The 18,899-nt window shown below is 46.4% G+C and overlaps 1 protein-coding gene across 2 annotated transcripts; it reads left to right on the forward strand.

Annotated features, from left to right (window-relative positions):
• The first annotated feature begins 343 nt into the window (after nt 1–343).
• Bud13 (BUD13 homolog) lies at nt 344–18,380 on the forward strand. 2 transcript variants are annotated; one of them, XM_038323527.1, is made up of 10 exons: nt 344–520; nt 4,360–4,450; nt 5,857–5,941; nt 7,050–7,817; nt 9,813–10,030; nt 11,124–11,226; nt 11,546–11,684; nt 11,886–12,070; nt 12,279–12,360; nt 18,027–18,380. In XM_038323527.1, exons 1-10 carry the CDS (start codon nt 378–380, stop codon nt 18,118–18,120), a joined length of 1,908 nt encoding a protein of 635 aa, XP_038179455.1. In that variant the 5' UTR covers nt 344–377; the 3' UTR covers nt 18,121–18,380. The 2 variants fall into 2 exon arrangements, with proteins under 2 accessions (XP_038179455.1, XP_038179456.1); XM_038323528.1 differs by lacking the exon at nt 344–520 and having other exon boundaries at nt 7,105–7,817.
• The last annotated feature ends 519 nt before the right edge of the window (nt 18,381–18,899 follow it).

Consider the following 18,899-nt stretch of genomic DNA (forward strand, 5'->3'; position numbering starts at 1 on the left):
TTATTAATATGCTGTTCAATAACTTGCCCCCAGTAGTGCAGTTATGATCGGCCCCATATTCAAACAGGTGCTCTGTCTGATCTGAGTTTTCTTCTGGCGTAGAAGCCATCAGGGCAGGATCTAGTTAAGTCGGCCTGAGACCTCCAGCTAGGACAGTCCTGGCTGAGGGTGTTGCTCGTGTGCGTCGTAACAGGAAAGCAAAACCGGCCTTTTACAACACACCCACCCAGCCACCCACCCACACCCTGCAAAGGCTAGTTTAGAGTCATTACACCTATCAGGCGTTAGGGCTTCCGCTCCTGGCTCCACCCCCATCCGTTTCCAGTAGAAGAAGTTTGTCCCTCGCGCCGAGCCGTTGCTCCGCCCTCGCCGCTGCCATGGCGGCAGCTCCGCCGGTCTCCAAGGCTGAGTATCTGAAGCGTTACTTGTCTGGGGCAGATGCCGGCCTGGAAGGAGGTTCAGAGTCCGTTCGGAAGAGGCGCAAAAAACGACCGAAGCCGGGAGGCGCCGCTGGCAAGGGGTGAGTGAACTGTGGGGACGTCGCGCTGCCCCGTTGCGCCTCGGCCGCAGCTCTACCTCCTCACCGCCCGCGCGGCGCTCCGAGCGCTGCCGACCCCAGCCGGAGCCCAGGCCCCGCTCCACTGCTCCGGGGCGAGCTTGTCGCCACCGCTGGCAGCTCAGGCCTCATCCTCTGAGCAGCGCCTTCCGTGTGTTAAGACTAGCTGGAACTTTCCCCACTGTTTTCCCGCCTTTGTAACCTTGCATTGTCCGTCGAACAGATTGAAGTCTTGCCTCAGAATAGTGGAGCTCATTCAAAGCCCCAGGACTTGCTTTTTTTTTCTTTTTTTTTGGGGGGGGGGGTTCGAGACAGGGTTTCTCTGTGGCTTTGGAGCCTGTCCTGGAGCTAGCTCTTGTAGACCAGGCTGGTCTCGAACTCACAGAGATCCGCCTGCCTCTGCCTCCCGAGTGCTGGGATTAAAGGCGTGCGCCACCACCGCCCGGCTTGTTTTTTTTTTTTTAATTTTTATTTTAGGGTCTAAAAATTGTTTCTGGGAGCTTCAAAGTATCAGGAATTGATCTGTAATCAAAGATCCAAGTCCTGTTACTCTTATCTACTAACAGTATCAATTAACATGGGTGCAGTTCATCTCATGTGTTTGGCCTCTTTCCACAAACTTCGACTGTATAACTTTCAGAACCTTGTGATGATGAAGTAGACATTTTTTTTTTTTTTTGGTTTTTCGAGACAGGGTTTCCCTGGAGTTTCTAGAGCCTGTCCTGGAACTAGCTCTTGTAGACCAGGCTGGCCTTGAACTCAGAGATCTGCCTGCCTCTGCCTCCCGAGTGCTGGGATTAAAGGCTGGATTAAAGGTGTGCGCCACCAATGTGCGCTAGACATTGTTTGAAGTAATTTACTTTCCAGGTTCAAAAGTGAGGTGTGCTGAGACAGATTTCGGATGAAATACCCTGTAGTGACTTGGCCCCTGGAACCTGGAAAATTTGGGATAGAAGATCCAACATCAGCCCACAGAACAAAGGAAATTCCCTATATACTTTAGAGCAGCGGCCCTAAATTTAGCAGCTTTTTAAGAAGGTGCTATTTTGGATACAAGGTCGAAACTCCGGAAGCTAATCCCCCTCTTACACCCACCCTGGGTCTGCTACTTGCTAGGAGCTTAGCAGCTTAGAGAAGGTGCTAGATAGAATATAAAGCGTGGCTCACTGCTCCTGTCCATGGGGGCAGCATCGTGATCTAACAGTATTATTCCCCTATCTCAGCTGAGAAAATTTTGTGGCCCATTGAAGTGGGTAGACTAATTCCTCCTTTGCCCAGACTTATCTTCATTTGGAACTTCAGCCTGGCATCATTTGGAGATGGAATCTTGGGGTGTTACCAGTTGAGCCTATATCCAGTTAAGGTGGGTGCCAAATTCAGTGGGTTGACATCCTTATAAGAAGAAGCAATGCCATGCAGGGAAAAAAGTTTAAGCTTTGTAACAACACTAGAGTTTGAGTCCCAGCCATGCTATTTATGTTTATAGCCTGGGTGGTCTTGGGCAAGAGAGTTCATCTCTCTGAGACTCTGTGTCCAAGGCTTTAAAGCAGTGACCCTGAACACTACTGTTTGTCTGAAATGGCTGTTGTGATTAAAGATGCATCCTGTGTTCTTGGCTTTTCAAATACCTCTTTGCAGCACAGTTCATCTGTGTGGATCACGTTATTGGCTGCCGTCATCGTTCAGTAGTTGGTGGACTGGTTCCAGTCCACAGGTACTTAAGTTCCTCCACACAACGATACGGTATTTGCGGGAAAACTATTCACATCCTCTTTAAATCATCTCTGGGTTACTTACAACACCCACTGCAGCTTAGATGGTGTACTGGCTGGTTTTGTGTGTCAGTTCAGCATAAGCTAGGTTCATCAGAGGAAGGAGCCTTAGCAGAGGAAATGCCTCCATGAGATCTCTGACTGTAAGGCATTTTCTCCTTTAGTGATCTATGCAGGAGGGCCCAGCCCATGGTGGGTGGTGCCATCCCTGGGCTGGTGATCTGGGTTCTATAAGAAAGCAGGCTGAGCAAGCCATGGGAAGCAGGCCAGTCGGTAGCACTTCTCCTTGGCCTCTGCATTAGCTCCTGACTCCAGGATCCTGCCCTGTTTGAGTTCCTGTCCTGACTTTTTTCAGTCATGAAAAGAAATGCTGAAGTGTAAGCCATATAAATCCTTTCCTTAACTTGCCTTTTGGTCAAGGTGTTTTGTTGCAGCAGTAGGAGCCCTAAGGCAAATGGTATGCCAGTAGTTGTTACGTTGTTTAGGGCACTGTCACCAAAGAAAGTCTGTATCTGTTTAATACATTGGTCATTGGTAATCCTTCCTTCCTTCCTTCCTTCCTTCCTTCCTTCCTTCCTTCCTTCCTTCCTTCCTATCTTCCTTCCTTCCTTCCTTCCTTCCTTCCTTCCTTCCTTCCTTTCTCCTTCCTTCCTTCCTTCCTTCCTTCCTTCCTTCCTTCCTTCCTTCCTTCCTTCTTTCTTTTTTTTTGTTTTTGTTTTTGTTTTGTTTTTTGAGATGGGGTTTCTCTATGTAACAGTCCTGGCTCTTCTGGAACTCACTTTGTAGACCAGGCTGGCCTTAAACTCACTGAGATCCTCCTGCCTCTGTCTTTCAAGTGCTGGGATTAAAGGCGTGTACCACCCACTGCCCGGCCTGGTAATTTTCTTTTCCCTGGGTATTTTTAGTCTGTGGTAGGTTGAATTTGTGGTTGCGGAATCCATTGGTATGGCAGGGCTGACTGTCATCTCCTGTGACAGTTGTGTTGAAGAGGCCTTGATGAGCAAGACGGATTAGTCAGCAGGATATGGTGGTGGATACCTAACAGTCCCAGTGTGGGGCAGGCTGGGGCAGAAGAACAGGGTTTGAACCTAACCATAGGGAGAGTATCCGAGGGGGGGGGGGATGAACAAATAAAAAAATGTCCTAGTTCTTGGCTGTTGGAACTTAGAGTTTAATGGGAATGTGGGCTTTATACAACCAGTGATACAACATATTGATTTAACTTGTTTGATAAATACAAATGAAAACATTATAAGAGTGTGTGGAGGGATTTCCAGGTTGTGAGTAGGAGACAATGAACAAGAAAAATACATCCAAAAAAGCTATTCAGTGTCAGAACCGAAAGAAAATGAGATCCCTGGTTAAGGGAGAGAAGAGTGGGCCTGACAGAGGGAAGGGGCTGCATTTGTAAAAACTGATAGATTAAGAAATTTGACTCAATCCAAGATGGGCAGTGCTGAGCCAGGAGGTGGCGCACGCCTTTAATCCCAGCACTCGGGAGGCAGAGGCACAGCTGGGGCTGTTCTATACAGAGAAACTCTGTCTCCAAAAACAAACAAAACAAATGATGGGACAGTGTTGGAGTGGTTTGACAGTAGCAGTCCAAAGACTGAGCCATACTTTTTTTAATTTTTTTTTCAAGACAGAGTTTCTCTGTATAGCTTTGGAGCCTGTCCTGACAGAGATCCGCCTGCCTCTGCTTCCCGAGTGCTGGGATTAAAGGCGTGCGCCACCACTGCCCGGCTTGAGCCATACTTTTGAACTTTAAAAACCAATACAGGGCCAGTGAGATGGCTCAGTGCTTGCCAGCAAGCCTGACAACCCGAGTTCGGCCCCCTGAACCCACATGGTGGAGGGAGAGAACCGACTTCTGCAATTGTCCTCTGACCTCCATATGCGTGCTGTGGTACATGAATATACCGTCACATATACACACACGATAAATAAATGTAAAAAACCCAATAGACTAGTGTACATAGGCCTGTGTCCCAGAATGAGTGCCTTTTTGAGCCTTTTATTGTTCCCATCTAGAATGCGGATTGTTGATGATGATGTGGGCTGGGCAGCTATCTCTACCACTAAGCCGGAAAAGGAGGAGGAAGAGGATGGAGATTTGCCTGTGGTATGTATCTTGGAGTCTTGTCAGGACTTTGAAATGATTTAGGTGTCTCATCCTTGACTCCCCAGTGTGGGTTAAAGCTTTAGGGGAAAGCTGAGCAAGGGAAGAGGTGACACAAAGAGCTGTCTGGTGCTGTTTTTGTCTGTGGTGCTCGTACAAATTATCCCAAAGTAGTGATTTTACTGTGTGCTGGTGTGAATATTATAAATTTTCAGCAGAAGGTTTTGAATTTTGATCTTCCAGCCTAGCACTGTTCGGGAATGATAATCAGGTGACCAGAGGGAGATAAAAGCAATTCTCTGCATGCAAGGATGACTGGTAGACTTAGTTTATTGAGTACCAACCATGTACCAGGCACTCCTGAGCAAACACAAAGGATCTCATTCAGTCCTCAGAGCAAGTCCTTTGAGTCCTGCTTTTAGAAATAAGGGCATTGAGCTCACTGATGGGGCTCACACTTTCATCCCAGCACTCTGGAGGCAGTGGCAGGCGGATCTCTGTGAGTTGGAGGACCGCCCAGGGATAGAGCTCAGAGCAGATTATATGAGGAGTGATGGTGGGCCTTGGGGAGCAGAAGTAGTACAGAGGAATGATGGCCTGCGTTTGAATTCCATTTTTATGGTTGGCTAGCCTAGGGTCATTTACCTTCTCTGAGGCACAGTTTGCTGGTCGGTGGCCTCCAATCTTTCTTGGCAGGATTATGGTGAGGAACTGAATAGGAGAATCGTGCTTGCACAGCTGCTCTGTATAACTATAGCCACGCTGAAGGTCTCTCAGTCGGAAAGGGATTAGAGGTCAGAGTTAGGATGGAGGAAAAGAAGTTCTCTGAGGGCAGATATGGGTTCAATAAAACCAAGAATGTTCTTTTGCTGTTGCAGAATACAGGGACTGACTTGAAAGGTGAGTTCTGCATCAGGGAGGATTCTATGAGTGGTCGTTTATCATTGATCAGGAAGATTGGAGGCCGTCTCTGAACATTCTGTAATGTGGTGTATGGCTAGTAGTTCCCTCTAGTTGGATTCAAGACCTGTCATTGTGATAATCACAGGAAAAGCTTTGTAAGAGCTGAATCTTTGACTAGTGACGGGCAGGTTAGGAAGGCCGTGTTCTCACTGTGTGTGGAAACTAAAAACGTGGAAGGAATGAGCTTTTCACCTACTCATGGCCGTTGTGCCAGCACAATTACTAAGAAGGTTTGTATGATTTTGTCTCTGGAGGGAGAGTGACTGGTCAGAGGAAGGCCTGCAGTCACTAGAGTGACAGTGTTCATGGGGCAAGAGTAACAGCACTGCTGCATGTTTCCTGATGCCACAAGGGTAAGTGGGCCCTGTGTGTGTTAGGAGGCTCTTGTGACGAGTGCTCCTTGGCCGGATTCTGCAGTCTCTTACTGTAGTGTCCCACTCCTGCAGGTGGCTGAGTTTGTGGATGAACGTCCAGAAGAGGTGAAGCAGATGGAGGCCTTCCGCTCCAGTGCCAAATGGAAGCTCCTGGGAGGTGAGTGTCAGCAGCACATACTCTAAATGTCTGGTCTATAGGGCAGGTCCTATAAACCTTCTTGCTTTAGAGCGGTGGTTCTCAACCCCTTTGGGGGTTGCCTATCATTTCATATTATAAATTACATTATAAATATTTATCTTACAAATCATAGCAGTAACAAGATGACAGGAATTAGCAATGAAATAATGTTATGGTCAGGGTCACCACAACATGAGGAACTGTGTTAAAGGTCACAGCGTTAGGAAGTTGAGAAGCGCTGCTCTAGAGAAATGTGTTGCTTGTTTCATTGTGTCAGTGATTATGACAATTGTGGGGAAAGGGTGTCAGGACTTCTGGAGGAGGACACGGGGCATTAGAGGCTGACTTGTTGACCATGACTGTTTAGGAGCCTTTTAGCCCTGTTCCTCCCTGATCCACAAGAGGGAGCAGTTGGTAACAGCAGAACTTTGGAAGGACTGTGTGAGTAACAGGAAGAGCATGGAGCCCAGGCTTCCCCGGCTTGTGAGAGTTAAGAAATCTGTATACAGCATTGCTCCACAGTAGATAGCAGTTAATGTTTGATTTTTTTCTTTTTCTTTTTTTCCTGATCTCCCCTCTTAAAAGGGGAGCATAGTGACATGGACTAAATACTTAGTACGTCTCATTTTGATGTGTACAAGTTCAGTCACTGTGCCTTTTGAAAAAGGAGTAAGTGAGCCTGTAAATGATCTAGACTACATAGAAACAGGAATCACTGGAAATGAATTGGATTGGGAGTGAAATGACTGGGATGGGGACATGTCTTCTCTGAGTAAGGGTGGCCTTAGGGGATCCCCAGAACCTCTGTTTTCATGTCTGTTAGACACGATCACTGCCCTGCTTACTATAGGAGTACTATAGATAAACGTGCTTTAAGTGCTTTGCACACTGGGGTCTTGGGAGGAAGTGAGAGGAGTTACTCTTTAGGTTGTCTGTGAGTGCTGCTTTGCTGCCCCTAAGCACAGAGCCAGGTAGACCTTATGGGCTTTTCCAGTAGTTCAGAGATACGTGTTTCTGGGCCAGGCTTTTAAACTGGGTGAGATATGCACAGCGCTCTTGTGGGGAATCTGTTTGCTTTTGTATTTAGACCACAGTGAAGATGGACATTTCCGTCATGATGAGCAAGATCCATCTTCTCCTAGGAGGGTTCGTCATGACACCCCAGATCCATCTTCTAGGAGGGCCCGTCATGACACCCCAGATCCATCTCCTCCCAGGAAGACCCGTCATGATACACCAGATCCGTCTCCTCCTAGGAGGGTTCGTCATGACACCCCGGATCCATCTCCTCCCAGGAGGGCCCGTCATGATACACCAGATCCCTCTCCCCCAAGGAGATCCCGTCATGATACCCCAGATCCCTCTCCCCCAAGGAGATCCCGTCATGATACCCCAGATCCCTCTCCCCCAAGGAGATCCCGTCATGATACCCCAGATCCCTCTCCCCCAAGGAGATCCCGCCATGTCTCAGACACATCTCCTCCCAGGAAGTCTCATCGTAATTCCTCAGGTGCATCTTCTAGGAGAGGCCATCCTTGTTCCTCGGGTGTCTCTCCCCCCAGAAGGGCCCATAACCACTCCCCTGACACAGCTACACATAGGAGGACTTTTGACACTTCAAACCCACAGCATCTCAGGAGGGCCCGTCATGACTCCCCTGATTTGGAACTGTCCAGAACCAAAAGTAGTAAAGCTGCAGAAAGATCCTCTAGCAAGGCTGTACACCAGAGGGGGCTGGGGCCCTCTCACCCATCATTCTCCAAGAACAGCAAGTACAGGCAGGACTCTGACCTTTCTCCACGGAAACGGCAAGCAAAGGCTCATGTTGGAGCTAAGAAGCAGTTTGATCCTAAAGGTGAGCATATGGCTGTTTGTAAGAGGAACTTGATCTTGTGAGTATGAGAGTGAGTTTCTTTGGAAACATTTTGAAACTCGAGGGGCTAGGCGTAGAGTTAAAAACTCCCAGGGGTAGGGAGGAAAGTTCTTATGTGCTCTTGCTCACCCTCTACCCCATAAAAAGGCACTGATGGGGCAGGCGAGGTGGCTTTGTGGGTAAAAGAATTTTCTGTACCCGTGCAGTGAGAGGAGAAAACCGACTCTGAATGCTGTCCTCTGTCCTCCATGTGTGGGCACCTGCACTCACACATACAGTAATAATAGATGCAAATAAAAGCTGTGAATAGAATGCACAGGAAGGTTTTCACGAACAGTCATTCAGACACCGTCATTGTTAATGTTGTAGCCAGGGCCTTGGGTGCTCTCTGGCATGCATGAGCCTGGCTGTGCAGAGTGTACCTGCTGTGTGTGATCATGCATGAGCCTGGCTGTGCAGAGCGTACCTGCTGTGTATGGTCTTACTTGCTCTCTCCACTCAACAAAATTTCTCTGGTTTATAGGTATTGTTATGTTACTGTGGTTTTCTTTTTCTTATTTTTTTTTTTTTAATCTTTTTATGTTATATAAATTGACTCAGCCATTTTCCTGAGATTGCATGCTTTGGATTATTTCTAGCTTTGCTCTTAGGATAGTTGACAGTCATCCTGTACATATACTGTTGGAACAACTATGGATTATTTCTTATCTTAGATCTCTTGGGGATTTAAGTGACAGGTTCCTAGAAAGCTGAGCAGTTGGTAGGTCAGAACATGTGGCCGTTGCTACAACCTGGTACCCACTGCAGGACACTGTCATCGAGAGCAGACCTATGCATTTGTTCTGGCAACTGTTTTGATTTTAAAGTTAAATTACTTTTGTTGTAGAAGGAGTGGGCTGTATCCCGCTGCTCAGTTGGTAGAGCATGAGACTCTTAATCTCAGGGTCAAGGGTTTGAGCCCTACGTTGGGTGCCAAACTGTTGTAGAAGGGGCGGGCTGCATCCTGCTACCTGGCTAGCCTAATCCCCAAAATAACCACAAAGAAATTGTATTAATTTAATTACTGTCTGGCCCATTATATCTAGCCTCTTCTTGGCCATCTCTCACATCCTGATCTAACCCATTTCCGTTAATCTGTGTATCACCACGATGTCGTGGCTTACTCGGAAAGATTCAGCGTCTCTGACCTGGCAACTTCATGGCGGCTCTCCCTGTCTGCCTTCCTCCTCCCAGTCTTCTGTTCTGTCTACTCCGCCTACCTAAATGCTACCCTATCAAAAGGCCTAGGCAGTTTCTTTATTCAACCAATGAAAGCAACACATAAATCACTTCATTATTCTTGAGTTTGAGGATATCAGCACATACTCCAGGCCTTCCTGACTCTGCCATACCACGAGGGCTGACTCCAAACTCTTCTTGTTGATTCTGGACAGAGTGGCAGTGGTAGACCAAAGTATAGATGAATGTCAGAAATTTCACATACTTTTCAAAGTCCCCAGACACTGGTGGCCAGGACACAGAGCCCCTGACTTTGTTCTCCGTGTCTCCTGCGCTTGTTTTATGTTTTTTTTTTTTTTTATAGGATGGCCGAGTACCCCAGTGTGGTAAGGTGTTTTTTTCTGAGGCAGGGTTTCTCTGTAGCTTTGGAGCCTGTCCTGGAACTAGCTCTTGTAGACCAGGCTGGCCTCAAGCTCACAGAGATCTGCCTGCCTCTTCCTCCCAAGTACTGGGATTAAAGGCGTGTGCCACCAACACCTGGTACATGGTAAGTTCTTAGAAATATTCTTCCAAGGAGGTTAATTTATCCTCCTTTTTTCTACCTGTGCTGGGACCAAAACCAGGGCCTTACATACTTGGTTCACTTTACCTCTGGACCATCCCATTCTTTAATCCCTAGGTTCTCTTAACCCAGAGATTTCATACAAGCTCTTCACCTAGGAAACAGAGGAGTCACACTTTGACTGCCTTTCTACCTAGGTGTCTGCCAAAAAGCCTCTGATTCAGACCTTTCTCCTCCACGGCAAAAACAAAATCCAGGACACCAGGATTCTGACGCGGATCTGTCACCGCCACGGAATAGACAGAGACGTCGGAGCTCTGACTCTGACCTCTCTCCACCCCGGAGAAGACAGAGGACCAAATCTTCTGATTCTGATCTCTCTCCTCCTCGAAGGAGTCCCCGTCCCGGGAAGAAGGTAGGGATTTCCAGGACTTGTGTCTTTATCAGACACATCTATCCTCCCATCTATCTTTACAGACACCAAAAACATTGCAGCCAGAGAGTCAAGATTCAGTTCAGTAAGTCTGAGTTAAAAGCACTTCTGGAACTTCTCTCTGAAGGCAGCATGGCTCTGACTCATTTGAGCTGGACTTGTAAGCAGATGCTTGGGGATGCCTTATCCAGATGCTTGAAGATTTGAAGGCTTTGCAGATACTGCACAAAATGATGCTCAATATCTTGGATTATGGACTGCTGTGTATTTCCAATTTTGGATCAGGAGTGCCCAGCTTATACCAGATTTCATAGGAGGCTCCAGCCTTTTATAGCCTTGTAATGCCACAAGTTTCAGTATATCCAGAAGCCTCCCAGTTTTTTGTTTGTTTGTTTGTTTTTGTTTTGAGAGTACACCAGGATTGCCTTGAACTTCAGACCCTTCTGCATCCTCCCCCCTGATAGGATGATCAGGCACCACCTGTTTTCTTGATAATAAGCTGAGGCTGACAGCTTGCAGAGTGCAATTGGAAGCACAGAACCCCAGGAAACCAATCATAGTTTTAAATCCTCCTTCTGCTACTTAGTATCTGTGAGATTGGGCAAGAAACTTGATTCCTTTAATCCTCAGCTTCCTTTCTGAAACAGGCATAGGTGAGTTCAAGGCCAGCCTGTCCTGTATGGGACCCTATCTTAAAAAGAGAAAGAAAGCTTGCATGTTCTTAGCCTCTTCTTCTATGTGCTGTGTGTTTCTCTTTCTGTTTACTTTAAAATTTACTAGTATAAAGTGCTTCATGAGATTAGAAATTCCTCCCTATGGTGTGAACCTGTGGTCAATAATGAGAATATGAAACTAGAGGTTTTGGTTTCGCTATTGCTGATGATCAGACATACAAGCAACTAGCTGCCTCACGGTGTTGACTGTTGCCTCTTCTCTTACACAGACTGCACACATATATTCTTGTTCTCTTTCACAGACTGCACACATGTATTCCTGTTCTCTTGCACAGACTGCACACATGTATTCCTCTTCTCTTGCACAGACCGCACACATGTATTCTTATTCTTTTGCACAGACTGCACGTATGTATTCTGGAGCAAAAACTGGGTTGGTGACTGATGTTCAGCGGGAGCAGCAGGATCTCAAGAAACAGGACCAAGACACCACAGCCTTTGGAGGTACAAACGAGAGCATTCAGGGGCCACTTCCAGCTCGTGTAGCTCTCTGTCTTTTCTGTTTTTAAGTGTGGCTTATTGTATTTGCTAGTTGAAACTTTTCATTGCTTCCATGTGTCTACTCAGGTTTTTGTGCAGCACTTTAACCTCAGTAATCCAAGCGCTGCTTTCCCCTGATGTGCATATGTTGGTGGGAGCTCTGTGGCCTGACTGTGGAGTTCTTACCAGCATGAAGATCCCAAGCAGCTGGTCTTGAGTGCTAGAATGTTATTTGATTGTGATGCTTGGTGTTTATCTTTAAAAATGTGATTTCCCATCATAGCTCAGTTTGAATTTGCTGAAACGGTGTTTCGAGACAAGTCTGGTCGGAAGAGGAATTTGAAGCTGGAACGCCTGGAGCAGAGGAGAAAAGCAGAGAAGGACTCAGAGCGAGATGAGCTTTATGCCCAGTGGGGCAAAGGGTAAGAACACAAAGCTGATCTGGGGATGAGCCTCAGGTGCTGGGTCTCTGAGAGATGGTAGGCTCCTACCTCCAGCTGGGATTCTGAGCTTTTACGCTATTAGCCTCTGCTGCTACAAAGAGGAAATTCTGCAGAGTAGCATTGCAGTTCCTCAATGTAGGGGGAAATGGTTACCCAGGATGCTTCTTTTGTTTTGCCCAGGCTTGCCCAGAGCCGGCAGCAGCAGCAGAATGTAGAGGATGCAATGAAGGAGATGCAGAAGCCTCTGGCCCGCTATATCGATGATGAAGATCTGGATCGGATGCTGAGAGAACAAGAGAGAGAGGGGGACCCGATGGCCAACTTCATTAAGAAGAATAAGGCTAAGGAGAACAAGCACAAGAAAGGTGAGACTGGGAGTTGCCAGAGCTGGAGGTGGGTTAAGAGGCATGGACACAGCTTTCAACAGAGGAGCCTGCCCACAGCTGTAATGCCTGTTGGAAGCTTGGGTTCAAAACAATGGGAACTCTCATGAAGAATTTTCTCCCATTGCCATCTAGCTCTGAATCAAATTATGACAGTAGCTAATTTCTTTTTTCTCATTTTTGTCTTTAGTGAGGCCTCGCTATAATGGTCCTGCACCTCCTCCCAATAGATTCAATATCTGGCCTGGATACCGCTGGGATGGAGTGGACAGGTAGATGTGATTTCTGTTTTTCTTCTCTCTTCTGCCTGGCTCTTTTTTTTCTTCCTTTGACACAAGGTTTCTCTGTGTACTGTTGGCTGTCCTGAAACTCGCTCTGTATACCAGGCTGGCCTTGAACTCACAGGAATACAGCTGCCTCTGCCTTCCAAGTGCTGGGATTAAAGGTATGCACCACCACCATCCAGCCTTCTTTTGCCTGCCTTAACCTTCTCTGTTTTTCTTTTTTCGTTTTTGTTTTTGAGACAGTGTCTCACTACATAGCCCGGCTGATCTCAGCTCGTGTACCACTTCCTGAGTACTGGGAATGCAGGCGTTGGAACCACAGCTGGCTTTGTGCTGTCTTAGATCCGTCTATGCTTTTCCCCACTCTCTCCTGCTTTGTGTGTGTCAGTTCTAAGGTTTGGGGTATTTCTCCCATTCCTTTCCATGTCCTTTCAAAAGCTCAGGACAGATAACCGAAGCAACTCTGACAGGACACACTTTTGTTTCAAACATTGGCCAGAGGATGAGTGAGGCTTGTGTGCTGCATCCTTCTCTGTGTTGTGTCTTTACCAGGAATTCTCTTCGCTGTTCTAGGAGGAAGTCCGAGGTAATGTCTGAGCCCTGCCACCTCACGTGGTTACTTACTAGTGCCTCACTTGAGTACTCAAGAGACTTCCTGACTGCCAGGACAGCTCCTGCCCACTGCCAGTCGCAGGTCCCATCTCAGTGCCCACACGGACGTTAGCATTTAGTATGATGATTCTCAGAGTTGTAAATCTCAGGACCCTGTTATACTCTGCTAGTGAGATGGCTCTGTGGGTGAAGGCACTTGATGCCAAGCCTAATGATGTGAGTTCAAGTCTTGGGACCCATGTCTTGAAAATTGTTTCTTCCTCCGCACATTCATTTGAGTGTGTGTGTGCCCATATGAACAAATGTATAATTTTGAAAAAAACTAGTGAAGATCCCAAAAAGCTTTTTATGTTGATTATTTATTTATAGTCACTATATTAAAAATTTAAGTATATTTTTAAAAGCATATATTTACTATATAAATAATAAAGCTTCTATATGCTAATATAATTACTATTACATTTAATGAAAAATAATTATTTTCCAACAAACCAAAAGGACAGAATTGATTTAACTTTTTGCAGATGTAATTAATGTCTAGTTTATAGTAGAGAGCTAGATTCGGAATTTGTCTATTGTGGCATGTTTGGATGAAGTGCAGGCGGGAAGTACAGGCTGCCGTGTCACCGGCAGGAAAGGGAGGTACAGAGCAAAGAAAAATACCTACTCCTTACACTTTTATGTGGGTCTGAAACATGCAAAGAGCTTTTGATAGTTTTGCATTAAAATTTATGGTCTTTGTGGCTTTTTCCTTTTCTTCGAGACAGGCTCTCTCTCTGTAGCCCTGGTACTCACCTGGAATTTTCTTATTATAGACCAGGTTGGTCTTGAACTCATAGACATCTACCTGCCAAGTTCTGGGATTAAAGTCATGTCCCACCATTGCTTGCATACACAATTTATAGTCTCTTCCCCCCCCCCCCCCCCCCCTTTTAAGTTTATTTTTGTATGTATCTATGCGGGAAGAATGCTGGGGCATCCAGAAGAGGGCATCCCCCGAGACTGGAATTACAATACGGTGCTGGGACTCAAACACAGGTCCTCTGGAAGAGCAGCCAGTTAGTTATCTTAATCCCTGAGCCATCTCTCCAGCCCATGGACGTTTTATGTTTTGCATCTTTTACCCATGCATGGTATTATTGCATGTATTGGTCTTGTGTGACATGTAGATCTGCTGAGTTTTCACACTTCCAAATGGTGACATTTTCACTGTGCACTGTCAGAAAATCACTTGGTATACTGAGAAGTTTCTCTGAAATGCACAATGGATTGGTCCAGAATATTTGCATATTCTTTTGAGTCTCCCTTGTGACTGTTGCACTTGATATATGTTCTGCAGTTACTTGGGAAGATGGCACTTTATAAAATCTGTTAGGCTAAGGTGGCATTGGAGTTTCCAAAACCTGTGGCCTGATGTCTTATTTGTTTTCTGTCAGTTGCTATCAGTTGTGTTTTGTTTCAGCTGGTTTGCTTCCAGCATTCCCATTTGATGGCTTGCATATCTCTGCCGAGATTTCCCATCTGCTTACCAATTTAGAGACAGCTTTCTTTTTTTGGGGAAAAATACATATATATGGTGTTTTGAGTCCTTTCTGCTGATTGCAACATTCAAGTCACAGGATTGGTTTCTGTTGATAGCCTATTGCTCTCTTCCTCCCCAATCTCTCTCCTCTGTTTTGGGGATAGGACTCCACCCTGTGGGCTAGTCTGGTTTAGAATTGGCGATGTAGCCCAGGTTGGTCCTGAGCTCAAGGGTCCTCCTGCCATAGCCTCTTGAATGTTGAAATTACATGCTGGTGACTCCATAAGTGGCTAACACTTTCACTGTAGGGTATCCTGTGCGCATGCATAGTGATTCCCCAAAGCTCGCTGGGAAGTTTGGGTAGATAATTGGGTCTATCCCCTCTGCAGTGTCTCTGTCTCAGGATTTAATTTTGTAGCATCTCTTCCCACTGTCACTAACACCTCAAGCTAGTCAGGCCATGGTTCTGCCTGTGGTCTACTTTTGCTGTGTAGATTGAGAAGTTGCCCCCGGCAGAACGACTCCCATTGGATTTTTTTCTTGCTTTAGTACTCACCCGTGCCTTCAATGCAGTTTATTTTGTGCAGGTTTCATAATTGCTGTTTGAGGGTTGGAATCTACTTCCCACCTTATGCTGGCCTAAGGCGTTGTCTTCTGTCCCTCAGGCTGTTTCTGGAATCTAAGACTCCAGTTCTTGTGGGTAGAGAGCCATAGAGGGGCTGTGGTTGCTGGCTAGCTGGCTGCTGTGCTTTTCTGGTCACACTGCAGTTCATCTGGCAGGAGGGTGTTCCTGAAGTCTTACTTGCTTTATACCCAGAGGTGGCTCTTGTTGCAGCTGCTGGCCGTCGCCGCTGAAGTGCTTACTATGCTCTTCATGTCTCTGGCTTTCTGTGCACACCAGACTTAGAACTCTGCAGACCGAGTTTTGTTATTTGTTTGTTTTTGACTTTTTGAGACAGGGTTCCTTGGTATAGCAGCCCTGGCTGTTCTAGAACTCACTTTGTAGACCAGGTTGACCTTGAAACTCAAAGAGATCTGCCTGCCTTTGCCTCCTGAGTGCTGGAATTAAAGGTGTGTGCTACCATGCCTGGCTAATACAGTTTTTTTTTTTAATTATTATTCATTTAATCTTCTTTTCTGAGTATGTTTTTCAGTCATTTTGTCTCCCAGAGTTCTCGTGTGTGTGTGAAGGTATGTGTGTAATATTTCGTATGTGTACAAATGTTTTGTCTCATAGGAAAAATAAATCAGAAAGGGGTGGCAGTGCAGAGAAAGAAGGGTGGGGAGGGAATTTGAGATTTGTGGTCCACTCACCGTTTATTTAAACCTCACCCCTGAATTGGCTTCCATAATGACCTGTTCTTGGTTCCTTGTCATGTCTTGACTTTGTCTTGAATGACCCTTTCTCTGTTAGTCTCTGAGGTTTCTCAGTTCTCCATCTTTAGTCCCTCACTGTTCTTCAGGCTGCCTCCAGCCACTATCTGTCTGTCTGTCCATGGTTCCAGATCTGGAGTCTGACGCAGACTAGTGTGTTCATCAGCATGGTGGAGTCTTCTGTCCATGCATGTTTGAGGTGCCTCACATGTAGCTCACACGTACAGAGCATACTCCTACGCTTGCTTCCCTCCTGTGCTCACTAGCCTGTGAGATGGCATTTGTTGTTCTTTTAAAAATGCTATAAAGTCCCAGGCGGCAGCTGTAGGTAGCAGAAATGCTGTAGGTCCCAAATGGTGATAGCGGGCCATGTGGTGGCAGACAGCGGGGGTCCTGGGAGCAGCCAGTCCCAGGCAGAGATGGCTGCCGTTCCCCTAGCAGTGGCTCGTCCCAGGCAGGGAGACACATGGCGGGTGGGCAGAAGACAGAGACGTGGATATACATGACTTGCAGAGTGAGGCTGAATATTCAGGGGGTTATGAAGGGGGAAGGGAGAAGGAGAGGCGGGGGGGACACGGGGGAAGCAGAGAAGTGGGGAGAGAGGCAGAAGTGAAGCTGCCTCTCCAAGAGGAAGATGATAGAGGAAGATGATAAGAGAGTGAGCAAGCTCAGGCCAGAAGCTGAAGATCAGCCTGCCTCAGCGGATGGGTGAGGGAGTGGGCGTGGCTTGTCTCTTAAAGGGACCAGGAACAAAATCCATAACAGCATCCCCATTTATTTGGTCATTTGGTGACTAACTGGTGAGGCACACTGACCTCCCCCTTTGACTGTGACTAGTCAGCCCAAATCCTGCTGATTTTGCCTCTCATGTCCCTGTTGCTATCCTGGTATCACTGCCTTCCTCTGTTGTTCAAGTGGCTGTAGTAATCTTCTTGTCACACATCTTCAGAGCACTGTCTTTGAAGTGCAATTTTAGCTCATCTTTCTCCAATGAAATGTTTTTTGTTTGTTTTTGTTTTGTTTTGTTTTTGAGATAGGGTGTTTCTGTGTAACAGCTCTGGCTGTCCTGGCACTAGCTCTTGTAGACCAGGCTGGCCTCAAACTCACAGAGATCTGCCTGCCTCTGCCAGTTTTTGTTTGTTTGTTTGTTTGGGGGTTTTGTTGGTTTGTTTGTTTTACCATGTCCTAAGCTCCTGGGGATTTGGCGTCCAGTGTTGACCCATGGCCACTCCCTTTTTCACTCTCTAGGCTCTGGCCACACTAGTGAGCACTGCCCAGACCAAGGGTCTTGTTCCTATGCCTGTGCATCTGTTGCTTTCAGACTGAGGTTTGGGGCCATTCCCACAATGTGGCTTGCTCAATCCTTCCTAATCCTTTTACTACCCTCCTCCATCTCTCTGTGCCACTTGTCTGAGTTTGTCAGCAGGTGCTGTGTCACTCAGTACATCCATATCCATTGTACTTAATTTCCAGTGAGAACTCAGTCATGCCTAAGTAATGGAGCTTGTGGACCAGCAGCCGAGAGAGAGTTGAGTCTTTGTTTTTGTGCTGTGTATTGAGTTCTATCTCTACTACTGACTTACATCCCCAGCCTTCATTTTACTGTTTTTTTTTTGTTTGTTTATTTTGTTTTGTTTTTTTGTTTTTTGTTTTCCCCTGAGACAGCCCTGGCTGTCCTGGAACTCTTATAGACCAGGCTGGCCTCAATCTCATAGAGATCCACCTGCCTCTGCCTTCCGAGTACTGGGGTTAAAGGTGTTCACTTTCATGCCCAGCTATTTTACTATTTTATTTTATTTTTTTTTTTTTTTTGAGACAGGGCTTCATGAAGTTGTTAGGCTGACCTTGGGCCAACTCTGTAGCCCAAGCAGGACTTGAACTTGTGATCTTCCTTCTCAGTCTTTGGAGTATCTGAGATTTCAGGTCTAACTGTATCGAGCCTTTGTAGGGAATAGTGAAAGTTTGAAACAATTCTTTAAGTGTGGCGATAGGTCTGAACAGGGACTGAGAAATGGTTAATTTGTATGTTTTGTTGCTTTGACGTTATTGCATATGTTTTAGATGTATTCCCTTGAGTAACTTCCCTGTCCATTTTAAAATAAACATTCTGGGTTCTGGCTGACTAAAACTTCTCTTTTGATTGCAGATCCAATGGCTTTGAACAGAAGCGCTTTGCCAGGCTTGCCAGCAAGAAGGCTGTGGAGGAGCTTGCCTACAAGTGGAGTGTGGAGGACATGTAGCTTCTCCGCAGCTGTGTGGTGCTGTGTTGGTGGTGACACAGGACAGCCTGACATCCAGCTCTAATGCTTGTCTTGCTAGACACAAACCAGCAACTTGCGGTCAGTTCTGACCTTTGGACTAGGCACCTACCCTTGGCTGTGTCCGTGCTGTCTGACTGGCTTTGGCAGGACACAGTGACTTCTCTATCCCAGAGCTTGTTCTTAGCCAGTGCTTTTCTTCTTATTTTTAAAAATAAATACATATTTATTTTTTTTTGTAATCATTTCCTAACTGGGTATTCTGCTTGGGGAAGAATTCCAGCTAGTACTGAACTCCCTGGGGTCTTGGGAGTGTTAGTGAAGGGTGTTTCCTTCATCTAGCGAGCGGTGTGAGTAAAGCCTTTGGGAGTTGTTGTGTGTTAAAACAGGTTCAGGAATCCTGGAACCTGGTGTGTGATGAGGTAGTGGGTGCTACATGTTAGTGGGAAAGGTGGCTAGTGGGGCTCAGAAAATTGTTATTTTTTTATTGTATGAACAAAAGTGAAGTGGGTCCTTAGGCCATTATGGACCCAGATGAAGTTTAGTGCCGTGAAGCTAGAAGATGGCTCATACGAGGGGCCCTGGGCTTGTGACTCCAGCAGCGAGTAATAAAATCTGGTAGCAGCAAGTGATGGGCTGCACCCCATGTGAAGACATTTCAAACCACAAGCTGTGATTGCTTTAACTGCTGCATAATGCAGGGGTCTCCCTTCAACAAAGCAGGTCATGTCAGAGCTGAAGATGCCTATAGATGCCAAGAA

This window comes from Arvicola amphibius, chromosome 3, assembly GCF_903992535.2.
Source record: "Arvicola amphibius chromosome 3, mArvAmp1.2, whole genome shotgun sequence".
In the NCBI taxonomy this organism is placed as follows: domain Eukaryota; kingdom Metazoa; phylum Chordata; class Mammalia; order Rodentia; family Cricetidae; genus Arvicola; species Arvicola amphibius.

Coding starts and splice junctions, on each gene's coding strand:
- Bud13 (XM_038323527.1), top strand. CDS start 378: ATGGCGGCAGCTCCGCCGGTCTCCAAGGCTGAGTATCTGAAGCGTTAC. Junction 521..4,359: donor GGAGGCGCCGCTGGCAAGGG/GTGAGTGAACTG, acceptor GTTCCCATCTAG/AATGCGGATTGTTGATGATG. Junction 11,685..11,885: donor TATGCCCAGTGGGGCAAAGG/GTAAGAACACAA, acceptor TGTTTTGCCCAG/GCTTGCCCAGAGCCGGCAGC.